The 14,548-nt window shown below is 37.2% G+C and overlaps 2 protein-coding genes across 3 annotated transcripts; both read left to right on the forward strand.

Moving 5' to 3' along the window:
- Positions 1-1,882: 1,882 nt before the first annotated feature.
- Positions 1,883-3,799, forward strand: LOC113339617. Of its 2 annotated transcripts, none has more exons than XM_026584860.1 (2): positions 1,883-2,010; positions 2,568-3,799. In XM_026584860.1, the coding sequence occupies exon 2, from the start codon at positions 2,593-2,595 to the stop codon at positions 3,496-3,498; it is 906 nt and encodes a 301-aa protein (XP_026440645.1). In that variant the 5' UTR covers positions 1,883-2,010; positions 2,568-2,592; the 3' UTR covers positions 3,499-3,799. The 2 variants fall into 2 exon arrangements, with proteins under 2 accessions (XP_026440645.1, XP_026440649.1); XM_026584864.1 differs by having other exon boundaries at positions 1,900-2,010; positions 2,576-3,799.
- Positions 3,800-13,406: 9,607 nt separating this feature from the next.
- On the forward strand, positions 13,407-14,147 carry LOC113275051 (F-box protein At2g40910-like). Its single transcript, XM_026524487.1, has one exon. It carries the CDS (start codon positions 13,407-13,409, stop codon positions 14,145-14,147), a length of 741 nt encoding a protein of 246 aa, XP_026380272.1.
- The last annotated feature ends 401 nt before the right edge of the window (positions 14,148-14,548 follow it).

Raw genomic sequence — 14,548 nt, forward strand, 5'->3', positions numbered from 1 at the left:
ACAAGATCCTATAAATACTCGGATGCATCGGGGTATTTAATGTTTTTAACGGATCAAGCCTGGGCCCATTTATTTAGAAACCAGACACGAAACGGAATTTAGATAAGAACGATTTTTTGGGGACCATGATTTTTCTTGGGGACCATGGTTTTATTTTGGGTAAAGATATTAGAAGTAAATCTAGGTCACCCCTTATCTATATATTTATATTAATACCTAAATTACCCTCCTGATTAATTTTGGGTGATGATTAGCTAGTGTTAATAATAATTAGTGTAATGATTAGTGAGATGATTAAGTTAAAGATAATTAGTGAGATTAAAAAATCAGATGAGTTTTTTTTAAAGAAGTAGAATTATTGAAAGAGTAAAGTTAGAGAAGATGAAGAAGGAAAACATGAAAAACGATGGATTTTACCAACCACAACCGGAGGAAGGGTATTTGGGTATCCAGGTATGCTTCAAACTTAGATAATGTTGGTTGAATTGCTCCAAACTTTCAAAAAAATGAATCTTTTTATGTAAATTTGGGCTAGTTCGGTTAACCATATGTCAACAACATGTAACCGAACACATCTGAAAGTGTAGTTCGGTTACCATATGTCAAGAACATGTAACCGAACACACCAGAAAGTGTAGTTCGGTTACGTTTTCCAAACACACAGGTTGCCGAACTCGCTCGTTAATGGAGGTTTTGGTCGTACAGTGCAATGTTCGGTTACCTAGGATAAAATGGTAGGTAACCGAACTTTGAACTTGACAATTTATTTGAGTACATCTTGTGTGTTTTGTTAGTTCGTAAACTTCAACGCAACCAAGTTCCCAACCGAACTTCAGGTTAAAAGTAACCTAGTGTTAGAAGTTCGGTTGGTTCGCAAACTTCAACATATTTTGCGAATCAACCGAATTGGGCTTATAGGTAGAGTTCGGTTACAAAAGAAAACTTAATAATTTTGCGAACGAACCGAACTTATGGACTTGTATTGTTCTAATACAAGGAGTTCGGTTAAAAGTATTTTTTTGCGAATCAACCGAACTTTGAGTTCGATTAAGAAAAAAATAATTTGTGATAACCGAACTTTTTACTGAAAAAACTCCATTAAACCTCTCTGCAATTTCCATTTTCAACTCATTTTGATGATTAGTTCTTATTTATTCAACCAAAAATGAATGACAAGTAATGGGTTTGCGAGAATATCTTTGTTAATGTTTTAAATTAAGCTATATATATAGTGGTGGTGGTGGTAATCGGAGGTGGTGGTGGTAATCGGTGGTTGTTGGTAGTGATAATTGGAGGTGGTGGTGGTGGTAATCGGCGGTGGTGGGCGGTGGTGGTAATCGGTGGTTGTTGTTGTTGGTGGTGGTAATCAGCGGTGGTGGGTGGTGGTGGTGGTGATAATCGGTGGTGGTGAGAGGAGGTGGTGATTGTATATATATATATAGAGAGGTGGTTATTGTGTTGGTTTTAAATTAAATTAGGTTAACGATAGGTTAGTCATTTCAATGTTCTAGGACATCCCTTATAACTATAGGGAAGGTGGCCTTATAAGACCATGGTCCCTGAAAAATCATACTTAAATAATTGGTCCCAATTCCGTGTAGCATACTACTTTGATCCAATTGTAAGTTTTTCTCTGTCCATTGATTTACACTTACATCCAACCATTGTGCGGCAAAATTAACATTATCTCCACGGCATAGCACCGTTGCTCAGTGACCGACGGATGTTTTGTCGCGCTACTTGGTCCATCAAGGACAAAAATGGTCCCTCAAGGATAAATGTGGGATCCCAATATCTTCGCCGTTGGATCGACTAACTATCCTTATCTTATATAAGTTACCTAAAACAAGGGTGCCCTAAATTATATGCAGCCGTCATTGAAGTGAATTAGAACTAAGCTTTCTCTCTTCATTTCCTTTTCTTCCTTCCCCTGTTAGCTCTCAAAACACACTTGAACTAAGCCGCCATTGCTGTTCGGATTTGCTTCATTGGGAAAGTAGCGAAAAACAGGTTGGTTATCAATCCATTTGCTACCTGATTGCTGATTCTGATCGTTTTTTTATATGATTTCTTGATATTCCATGATCGATCAGTCTTTTGCTTCATCAGTTGAGTCCGTTTTGTATGCATATTTGTTTTCCCCCATAGACTTGTTTCCTAGGATTTTGAAGTGCTTTATGAATGAATCCAAGGAGACACCTGTTTTCTTGAATGAGTATTTAAAGATAAGTCACCTGAGCTAATTTTTCTCATTCAAATCTGTAATTGGATGGTTTTGGATAAGAACCCTGGACTAGTGCAAGTATCCAATCAATGAATGCAACAGATTCAAATCTGTAATTGCATGGAGGATTTTTGAAAAGAACCCAAATTGTTGCTACTAAGCTGTACTTGATCCTGTTAATTTGAGCATCCAATCAATGATTGCAACAGGTTCAAGAAATCATACTCAATAATGACCAATTTTTTATCATCTATCTGGTCCAAAATGCAAGATCCTGTTAATTTGTTTTTTGCCTTGGTATGCATGGCCCATTCCCATTGCTAATTTACTAATTTGACGGCAGAATTTCAGGCACACAAAAGTAACTTATGGAAGTAAACCGCAGCGTTCAGGCGCACACAAGTAATTTAATGGAATTAGATCAGAGGATAGTGGTGCACACAGGTAACTCAATTGAGTCAGCCCAGAGTGTTGGGGTGCTTGCTGAAGTTGAAATGCCTACAGAAAATATCTTCCCAGTTCCAGCGTCAATGCAAACAAGTGAACTTACAGGGGTAGTGGAAGCTGTAGCTGAGGTTGCCGTTCCTAGTGCAACAAAACAAGGTAAGTTTCTAGGTGCAGGCCAGCTATATGATGAAGGTAAGCACTGCGGAAAGGTTCAGGATGAGGATTTTGTAGAGGTTGGAGGGTTCCGCGTACAGAAAACACACGCATCACTGTATGAAGCGATCTGGATGAAGTATGGGCACATTGCTTCCAACCAGGTTCTTACAGATTTTTATTATTCCCAAGTTGTCGTTGTCGGTGAAGTAATGGATGTTATTGCGGAAATGAATGACCAACCTATGGAGGAGGTTTCTGAAGAGGTGATTGCTGATTGGGAGGAGAAGATAAAAGTACCAGAGAAACTTGAATTCAATATCGGCTGGCTTCGAGAGTGCTTGGACGATATTAAGGAAAATTTTGCTGAGGAGAAGAAGTTCCGAGACACATTAATGGAACAGAATCAGGCAAAAGTGATTGAGGCTGAGCAGCAGTTGGTCTTGGCAAAAGAGAAACTTGTCGCCTTGGAAACTGAGATTACTACCCTACTCATGGGGAGAGCAAATTTTCAAAAGAAGTGTGGTGGTGGTTTGCTGCTTCTAAGCAGTGACACAAACTTGTCAATTGTCACGGATCCAGTGCAAAGGAATGCAATTCTGATTGAAGAACCTATCGATAACAACAACACAAAGACAGTGCGCCCTAAAAAAATTGCAAAAAAAGACGCCTGATTTCTAGCCTCACCATGTAGTCCTGTTAATGAAGTTTCCTTTTGTGTCTGATCCAGACAGAATAGATGATTTCCTTCTAAAAGCATTTAATATTTCATCAAACTGGTGGATGGGATGTGATGCGTATAGGCATTTTTTACCTCCAAAATGGTTACAAGCTGCGGCGTAATTTTGTAGGCTAATGCGCTAGCTTTAACTGAATTTGTATGTGAGGTATATCGGTGGTTTAGTTGTTTTTTGTTTGTAATTTTAATTAAGGCTTTCTCATTTAGAGATAGTCAACAGATGTATCTTTTGTCGATTCACAGTTGTAGATCAAACTCGTTTATCACGGTTTTCACCATTATGGCACCTTCCCGTCAATCCTGGGATCATTAAGTTTAAAATATTTAATACTAGCATCATATAGTGAGATTTCTACAACAAATTCACACAGAAAAAAATTCAAATTACTTGAGTTGTTAACTGTCATATTATATGCACCTTTGTATGGAGGACATATATCCAACCAACAAAAAACAGAACTATTCATATGTACGTGTAGATACTAAATACCACACGACTATTATGTGTGCGAAGTAATGGTTCGATGAACGAGCGAAGGTTATCGCGTACAGTATATTTAAGATGACGCATCAGATGACGTCAGAAGAATCAAGAGTAAAGTGTGATGATCGTGCGAAGTTATAGAGTACGTGCGAGAATAGTCAGAGTAAACGTGTTTTAATGACGCACGCCAGATCCGAAAATAAGGGATTTATTAGCGGTCATCCACTATGTAAAATCCCTATATAAGGGACCGAGCAACCATGTAAAGAGAGAGATCTTTTTGAGAGCTTAGACTTGGAATTTGGGAGAGAGAAAGATTGTTTGTTCTCCAAGTTAAAGTTCATCTCAAATCTCGTAACTATATTGAAGATTCTATGAATGAATGTATGAATTTTAAGATGATAACTTGAATTGTTATTAAGATTTCATTAAGGGTGTGGTTGTAGGATTTCCTGCAACTACGTTTTGGCGCTAGAAACATGGTTGGAGTGATTTACCGTGATGGTGAAAGTCTAGAAGTTTAAACCTAATAATTCAGAAGGATAGCCTCTTCATTGTTCAAATTTTTAGTTCTTTGCAGAGAAGTTCTCCTTTTAATTGAAACAAGAAAACAAAAATGATAAGAATCATCGAAGCAAAAGAGGGAAGTAAGAAATTACAACGCAACTTATTAACCAGAATTATTATAGATGATTTCCATGCAAGAATTACAAGAAAAATACACAAGCGTGATTTTGAAGGAAAGAAAATTATGACGGTAGAAAAACTTTCTCCACTGAAAGATTGGGAAAAAAAAGAGTATAACATTCACGCCGGAAGAGATACCAGAAAAGAATTTAAGACGAACATGGATCCTTTGGTGGTTTCATTGGTTGTAGAACACAAAGAAAAACATGCTGGAGCAAAAGAACAAGATGGATGGGCGGTGGATAGAACCTTAATAGATATAGGGAGTTCGGTGGACATCTTATTTTATCGCACGTTCAAAGGAATGGGATATAAGGATACAGATATGGATCGCTCAAGTTACAATATTCATGGTTTTAATAAAACAACAACAAAACCAAAAGGAGAAATAACAGTGTGAATATTGTTGGGAGAAATAGAAACACAAGTGACATTATGCGTGGTTGATGTGGAATCGCCATATAATATGCTCTTAGGACGACCATGGATACATGCGATAAAAGTCGTAGCATCAACTCTTCACCAATGCATCCGATTTCCAATACCAAGTCGAATAGGAGAAATCAAATGAGATATTGAGAGTGCGAAGATCTGCAGCCAGATAGATGTAAAAAACTATGAAGGTCGCCCAAAGAAGCGAAAAGATCGCTGGAGATGTGCAAGGGAATTAAGGCTACAGAAGATGCTTGAAGCAGGAATCATAAGACCAGCGAAATATGCAGAATGGATAGCAAAAATGGTGGTGGTGCCAAAGAAGAATAAGGGGGTAAGTATTTTCATTGACTTCAGTGATTTAAACAAAGCATGCCCAAAGGACAGTTATCCATTGCCAGACATACCACAGGTGGTTGAGTCGGCAGCTGGAAATGACAGAGTATCATAGATGGATGGATACAAGGATTACAATCAAATTCCGTTAGCTGATGAAGATCAAGAGCATACTTCTTTTTTCGCGCCTAGAGGATTATATTGTTATACAAAAATGCCTTTAGGTTTGAAAAACACAGGTGCGACATATCAAAGAATGGTGGAGAAAGTGTTCGCACAGTGGATACAAACCACATTAGAAGTCTATGTTGATGATACGCTGGTGAAAAGTAAGAAAGCTAAAGATTATGTAGACAACTTAAGGGAAATCTTTGAACAGATGCGACAATTCAATATTAAGGTAAATCCTGAAAAGTGCATTTTCGGGGTAGCATCGGGAAAGTTTTTAGGCTATATTGTATCAAAGAAGGGAATATAAGTTGATCCAGAGAAGGTACAAGCGATTCGAGAAATGCCATCACCCGCGACTGTAAAAGATGTCCAAGAACTAAATGGATTGCCATCAGCACCGCAGGCATTAAGTGTCGTACTGCTACGTCTGGATGAAGGAGTGTAAAAACCGATATATTACATAAGAAAAACTTACAATGCCGCAGAGAAGAATTATTTAAAGATAGAAAAGCTAACACTCGTACTGGTGTGTGCAACACAAAAGCTTCGTATATATTTTCAAGCTCACAAAATTAAAGTGTTAACAAAAATACCAATTGAGTCAGTAATGAAAAATTCAAAAAGATCAGGAAGGAACGAGAGGTGGAATGCACAAATAGGGAATTTTGAGATCAAGTATGAAATATTATCTTCCCCAAAATCGCAAGTAACTACATATTTCTTAGCAGAATTCCCTTTAGAATATGATGAAAGTGTGGAAGAGATGATGGATATAAATGAAGAGTGTGGGAACCCTAAAGACTTGTTGATAGATAACACTAGATGGGATACATTGGTGGATGGATCATCAAATGGAGAGGGTAATGGAATTGGAATAGTTTGCATCTCACCGGCAGGAACAAGAATGGCATATTCATTCAGATTGGAATTCGCATCCACCAATAATGAAACTGAGTATGAAGTGGTTGTGCACGCGTTACGTCTCGCCATTGAAATGAAAATATAAGATGCGCGAATAACTACTGACTCACAGTTGGTTATTCACCAAATAGAAGGGGTATATAGCACAAATGAGCCATCCTTGCAAAACAAGAAGCTTGTAGGAGAGTTATCAGCACAAATTCCAAAAATAAATTGGAGGCACATTTCACGGAAAGATAATCGGCTAGAAGATGCGCTTACTTTTATTTCGTCTATGATGGTGGATCCGACTGCGAGGGACATAAAGATACAAACACTCTTTTTATCCTCAATTAATAAAGAAGAATGCAAAGATGTAGATGTAATGCTAGTAGATAATGAAGAAGAAGAGCAGGCGAACAAAGCCGCAGATTGGAGAACCCAACTTCATTTGTATTTAGGAAAAGGATAAGTCCCAAGAAACAGGTTGGAGGCACACAAGTTAAAGAGAAGAGCAACAAATTATGAGTTGAGAGTTGGTGTACTTTACCGAAGATCATTCCTTGGACCATCGCTTAGATGTTTAACAAGAACAGAAGGAATGGAAATCTTGAAAGCATTACACTATGGAGATGCAGGAAATCATAGTGGAGGAAGGTCTTTAGCGTATAGAACGAAAATACAAGGCTATTATTGGCCATACATGCATGAAGACGTGAAAGAAGTGTCAAGGCGGTGCGAAGAGTGCCAGCGTCATGGAAAGAAAATACACGCACCCGGGGCGATGCTCAACTCATCAACAAGTGAATGGACATTTGGAAAATGGGGGATAGACATTGTGGGTCCATTCATACCAGGAACAGGGCAAAAACGATATTTAATAGTAACGACAGACTACTTTACAAAGTGGGCAGAAGTGAAATCGGTGCAGCGCATTCGAGATAAAGATGTTTTCACATTCATATTTGAGAATATCATTTGCAGATTTGGAATCCCGGCACAACCAGTTTCTGATAATGGAAAACAATTCGAAGGAGAAAATGTATAAATTTTACTTAATGCGTTCAAAAACCAAAGCGGGAAGTCCACTCCATTGTATCCACAAAGCAATGGTCAAGCTGAGGCAACCAGTAATATAATTGCAGATATATTGAAAAAGAAATTGAAGGGATATAATAAAGGATGGTACGAGCAAGTATACAATGCAGTATGGTCGTACAGAACAACTAGAAGGGAGGCTACAGGAATGTCACCTTTTTTCCTGACATATGGAGTTGAAGCGGTATTGCCAACTAAGGTTATAATTCCTACAACTAAGCGAGAAGCATGGAAAAAGAATTTAACTGCGGATTTAATCCTAACCAAACTGGATGATCTAGAAGATAGAAGAGAAATTTCTTTGCGACATATGAAAATTACCAACAAAGGATAGCTCGAGAATATAACAAGCGCGATAAAATAAGAGACTTTCAGCCAAGAGAATTAGTGCTGCGAGAGATACCACCTTATCAGAGAGGAAATGATGGAAAGCTGGAGAAAAGATGGGATGGACCCGGCATAATTAAGAGAATAATTGGAAATTGAGCTTATGAATTGATGGATCCTTAAGGAAAGAACACAGGTCGAAAATTGGAACGTCCATGGAACAGATTGTATCTGAAGAAATATTATCCATAGGTCATGTGATGATGATCGCATACATATATGAGGCAGAAATATATATGTGAAAGTGAAGAAAGCGAAAATGAAAATGCGAATTCCTAAATATTCAATAAGGATGTACTATTTAAATGAATGAATTTTAAGATTTCGTTATAATGATATTATACAAGAAAAAGGCAAAATTAAGACCTTATAATAAGTCCTTCATAGAAGACATCAGAAATAAAGACTCCAATTAAGGAGCCTAGCTATCTGATTGTGGCGTGCACCCTAGTTCTCGCATACAACAAGAGGCAGCAATAAGACCTAACGCGCGTCACAATTCGGAAGTTAATTAGCATGGCTCAAGTGAAAGCTACACCGACCCTGGAGTTTGAGTCATGGAGATTTGTGGTGAAATAAAAGCCCATCCAGGAGAGGCGCCTAAATCGAATGATTAAGGTGACAAGGTCTCTCCTAAGGAGTGCAGAAACTCGATCAAGGCGCTGACGTACACGGTTGAGTCAAGGGTGCCCGGGGCGTACCTGGACGCTCTTGACAAGTCTTGACTATGATGCACTCGGTCCGAAGAAACCCCACTTAGGGTGCGGTCTTGTAACCATAAGCCATATCGGTGGAGGGATAAGAGGCCGCAAAATAACTGATTGTTGCATTACCGGATGGGAGGAGCCCACCCTAACCCGGTAGGGGTACGCCTCCTTGAAGGGGCAGTCAGGGGGAATATAAGGACGACACCCTCCATTAGGGGCTGAATTTTGTCAAAAGACGCAAATATTATGAGACTTTTTACTCATGGGAGTATTAAGACTTATCATATTTGTGCAATAATAAAACCTGAAGAGGCAATAATACAAGAAGATGATAAGGCGAAATCAATGGGTCATTGCGCGAAAGCGTAAAGACGTCCTACGATCTCGTCGCACAATAAAAATATAATATACTAGGCAAAATAAGACCTTTACTTAGGAAGGCACGATAAGACCTCATGAGAAAACACAAATTCACGCTAACATTATTTTGCAGGTTACATAATAGATATCCAAAATTACTTCACGTTTCTTTCCATGAACATAATAAGAGGCAAGTATAAAGAAAAGTCCAAGAGTAAAAAGAAGTATGAAGAAGAAGAGTAAATAAGATATTTACTCTCGATTCCCGAGATATTCACCCATTAATGCGATGATTGAGAATGAACGGATAAGAAAAAGCGGTTATAAAAGACGTGTCAGTTCAAGAGTAGCTGAAAAGATATGCATAAGATCTGACGCTTAAATTAGGGGAGTATGTCAGCTGAAAAGAATACAAAAAGATGAATGAGTGCGGCATTTTAAATTGGAGTTTCTCATATCGCTCCCTTTCCAAAGAAATGATATGAGAAGAGCCAAAATGTAGATACTAAATACCGCACGTCTATTATGTGTGCGAAGTAATAGTTCGATAAACGAGTGAAGGGTATCGCGTACAGTATATTTAAGATGACAAACAAATGATGTCAGAAGAATCACGAGTAAAGTGTGATGGTCGTGCGAAGTTATAGAGTACGTGCGAGAAGAGTCAAGGTAAGCGTGTGATAATGACACACGACATATCCGAAAATAAGGGCTTTATTAGATGTTATCCACTATGTAAAATCCCTATATAAGGGACCGAACGACCATGTAAAGAGAGAGATCTTTTTGAGAGCTTAGACTTGGAATTTAGGAGAGAGAAAAATTATTTGTTCTCCAAATTAGAGTTCATTTCAAATCTTGTAACCATATTGAAAATTCTATGAATGAATATATGAATTTTAAGATGATTACTCGAATTGTTATTAAGATTTCATTAAGAGTTTGGTCGTAGGATTTCCTATAACTACACTTAGCTAGCTTTTCCATGGCATATTTGCTACGGCCATATCAAACTCTGAAGTGAGTCTTTTTCGGAATTGAGGCTCCAGTTTGTCAATTGGTTTATCTATTATAATAAAGTAAATGAAAAGTCACCGTCGAGCCCCGTCTAATGTTAACATCTAATCAACAAAAAATAGTCCGGATAATTTGCTTCTAAATCTCTGTCTGTATTTTTGCTCAATATCTATATTTCAAAAAAATACCACGCAAAAATGTAGAAGTAAAAAGACTCACTCTTTCTGGGATGAAATTAGATCTACAGTGTCAACAACTGTCAGTCTATTTGAATATACCAGCACCTCTTTTCAAGCTGATAGACTCGGCTCTTCTTAAAATTCCACTTCATAGGATGTCTTGAAATTCGGATTGTCTAAGGTGACTACCAAAAGAAATACAGCAAATTCTCAAAACCAAATCAAAGGAAATCTATAAGATCTTAGTACACTTGGACCTTTTTGTTTACTGATGAACCAAATCAATTATTGGACACTTGGATATTTTTGTTACATGAGAATTAAAGAAAACGGAGTATGCGCAGTTTTCTGATATAATGCTGGAGCGGATGATTTTTTATCCTAGCTAGTTGGAGGCCTATGAGAATTATTGGAGGCTACTATTTTCCTAGACCAAAGGATAAGGGGTGTGTAAACTAGGTGGTATTAAGTTACGCTTACTATTAAAATCCAATCCTAAGTTTTATCCTTCTAAAAGTGAAACCTATTCAAATTCTTTCAAATTCCTCACAAACTAAAATTAAAACCTAACTTCATTAATCGATGATAATTACATCGACCGATTTAAAAAATATTTCATCATCTCTTTTTATAAAAAGAAATTCAAACTAAACATCGCCGATTGCATCTCATTCCTTTAATTATACGTGTGATTGATTTAATTATGCATTTAAAACTGAATATCACAAAGACTCTTGATTTTCTGTGTTTAATCACAATCAGTCAATAACCACGTGGATCGATTTTTTATTGATGTTTTACGTGGTTGAAGAACATCAAACCCTGAGTCGGTTGATGTGGACATTCATATAGACCAATAACAGTTAAAGGAAATGCCCAATTTTTCTTGATTTATAAGAGTATGAGATTCAAATATGGAATTCCTGGATCCAAGACTAATCCAAATCTATTATTTTTTATCTTTATATTATAGAGAATAAAAATACGAGTTCAACGCAAAAAAATAAAATAAGGTCATTCGGATGTTGGAAGAAGTTATGAGCAAAACAGTCGAAGAAATGCCCATATTTACAATCGGTGGACAAGGTCATTTATGTAAACCTCTTATGGAAAAAATTTACAGAAAAATACTTGAATTTTAGTTTTTTACAATCGGTACATGGGAGAATATATCCACCGATTGTGGACGTATTTTTGTGTGAAAAATTATCATTTTTGAGTTTTTATTTTAATCAGCACTTTGGAGGACTGTACCAACCGATTTTGATCAATCAACCATAAAAATAAAGAAAAAATGTTGATTCTCACTAGCTAATTCCAAATAATGCTCTATTTTCCAAGTCTTATTACAACGATCCCTAGTTTTCTTCGTGAGTAAAGAACAATAACCAACAATCGGTCTACGAGTGCACGAACATCCACCTATTCTCGGTTGATGTTCTTCAAGGATCAAGAACATCAAGATTAATTGGTCTAAGAGTGCGTGGACATCTACCGATCCTGGGTTAATGATTTTTCAAGAAAATCATAATAATTTCATGTTTTGGTGATGAACTGACATTACTTGATTCATAAGTTAACACGTCTAAATATCAGTTAATCACCCAAATTAACACTAATAAATTAGGGGATAATTAGTCATTATACGGATAGGGATTTTTGATTTAACTTATTATGATCCCTTTTCATCTTCTAGTGATGGGCCTCAAATAATTTATATAGACCCAAAATTAACTAGGTATTTTTCACCTCATTTTTTATGTTTCCTTTTGAACAATTTTTTGGGGACCATGGTTTTTTTGTGGGACCATGGTTTTATTTTGGGTAAAGGCATTAGAAGTAATTCTAGTTCACCCCATATCTAGTTATTTATTTAATACATAATCTACCCTCTTAATTAATTTTAGGTTATGATTAGTGAATGATTAGTTAAAAACAATTAGTGAGATTAAATTAAAAGATGGGTTTATTATTAGTTGAGTAGAATTATTGAGAGAGTAGAGTTAGAGAAGATGAAGGAGAAAAACATGGAAAATAATTTTTTTTCCAATTCACTAAGTTTGAGTATTCAAATGATGAAAACTCATCTGATTCTTCATCTTCATCCTCTCCTAGAATATTTGTTAATCTTCAAAATGATCTGGATTTGAACTGGACTTTGAACAGTTCGGTTACTTTATATGAAGAACAAGTAACCGAACTCATCTGAAGCTGTAGTTCGGTTGCCTCGTGAGATGAACAAGTAACCGAACTCATCTGAAATTGTAGTTCGGTTACTTGTACAAAGTTCGGTTGGTTCGCAAACTGCATGCACTTTTGATCTAACCGAACTTTACGTAATATAAGAGTATATAAGTTTACAAAGTTCGGTTCTTTCGCAAACTTGAACCTAACAGCTAACCAACCGAACTCTGAGTTCGGTTTCTGCGATAAAATTGTGAAGTTACCGAATTTAACAAACAAACAAAAATGTGAAGTTCCAGCATCTATTGGCTAAGTTCGGTTACTTTGTAGTTTTAAAATTTTTTGCGAACAAACCGAATCTATTGGCTAAGTTCGGTTATTTTAGAACTCAACATAGTGGCCACAACAACACAGTTCGGTTAGACTGGATTTGTTTTTTTTTCGATTCTAAGGGTGGAGTTCCGTTCTTTTCTTTACACTCTTAATCGGCTAGGCCGAACTTTGCTAATCGTTGAAAATTGGCTAGGGAGCAAAATGTCAAATTTTAAAATGTGCTGGGTTAAACCTTGGGGATTTGGATTTTGTACGGTGGAATGCGTACATAGTAGGACTAGATGACCGTGTCCACGGTGGGTGACGATCAAAGCTCGAAAATGAAAGATTACTGCATACAACTTATTACCGTGTTAATTTCTAGAATTTAGAAATTCCAATTCCTTCTGTACGTGTTTCCTAAAGAAAATCGAGAAAGGACTTTCTTAATTTGAGTATTATCCTCTCAACTCTGTTTCTGTTTCCTAATGGGTAACTGACAAGAAATAACCTTGTTTACGTGTATATATAGTCTAGAGGCCGAGTGCTAAACCTAGCAAGGAAGAAGATCAAGTTTTAAAGAAGAAAGATGAAGATGAAGAGGTGCGGCACATACAGTGTGGAAGTGGAGGAGGAGAAACAAGAAGTAGTTTGTCAACTTGGTGATGAGTTAATGGCTTTTGAGATATTGAGTAGACTTCCTATCAGATCTCTCATGAGTTTCAAGTGCGTATCCAAAAATTGGCAATCTACTATTCAGGAAGATCAGCACTTCATTGATTATTATTTACACTCGTCTGGACTGAACCACCATCCATCTCTTCTTCTTGTTGGGAAGCCTCGGTATACACAGCAGCCAAGGTGTTTGTTAACAATAGAATTACTGACGACGTCATCTGACAATGAAGATGGATGTGTAGTATCAGTTGGAGCCACCAGTAAATGGATTGCACCATCATCTCTTAGTCAGCATCGAGTATCCAGCCTAGACGGGTTGGTTTGCTTCATGGACACGGATAATTATCGCGCTTGCATATATAACGTTACCACCAGAGAATCAACCCCATGGATAAAATCAGCCACTAAACAACAAGTAGATGAAGAACAAGCTTTATACAAATATTCTAGGTTATTTCTTTTAAGGCATGAATTTGGATATGATCCTGCGACCAAGGAATACAAAGTTGTTTCGTTATGGCGTCTGTGTAGACGTAACCGTGAGACTGATGTTAAGAGTGTTGATGTTGTTGGTGAGGTATTGACTGTACGACAGAATTCATGGAGAAAGATTTATGTCGTCCTGCCAAATAATCACCTAACAATGTCGTAACTTCTGTTTGTACGAGGGGTTCCATATATTGGCATTGCGAGGATTTCTCTGATAGTGTAGATTGGAATGGCAGGAATCGCACTACTATTCAATCATATTTTATTGAATTTGACGTTGGCAGTGAGAAGTTCAGATTAGTTGGTACTCCTCCACACCTGAGCATCATTGGCCGTTTCTATGTATCTAATCTAACGGAAATAGATGGCAGATTAACTAGGTTGGGTTATTAGGAGAGAATACACACTTCGGAGGACAAGTCGAAACAAGCATGTGCCTATTACGTGACAATCAGAAGCAAGACGAGGGAATTATTAGCAGTCAAGTGTCTACTAGTACCGTTGCAGGCGGCTGTTGTAACCATTGGACTGAAAAGATCATCCCAATGGCACCTTACAAATGGA

This window comes from Papaver somniferum, chromosome 1 (assembly GCF_003573695.1).
Source record: "Papaver somniferum cultivar HN1 chromosome 1, ASM357369v1, whole genome shotgun sequence".
Lineage (NCBI taxonomy): Eukaryota > Viridiplantae > Streptophyta > Magnoliopsida > Ranunculales > Papaveraceae > Papaver > Papaver somniferum.

Excerpts from the sequence above, each read along its gene's own strand:
- LOC113339617 (XM_026584860.1), top strand. The coding sequence starts at position 2,593 with ATGGAAGTAAACCGCAGCGTTCAGGCGCACACAAGTAATTTAATGGAA.
- LOC113275051 (XM_026524487.1), top strand. The coding sequence starts at position 13,407 with ATGAAGATGAAGAGGTGCGGCACATACAGTGTGGAAGTGGAGGAGGAG.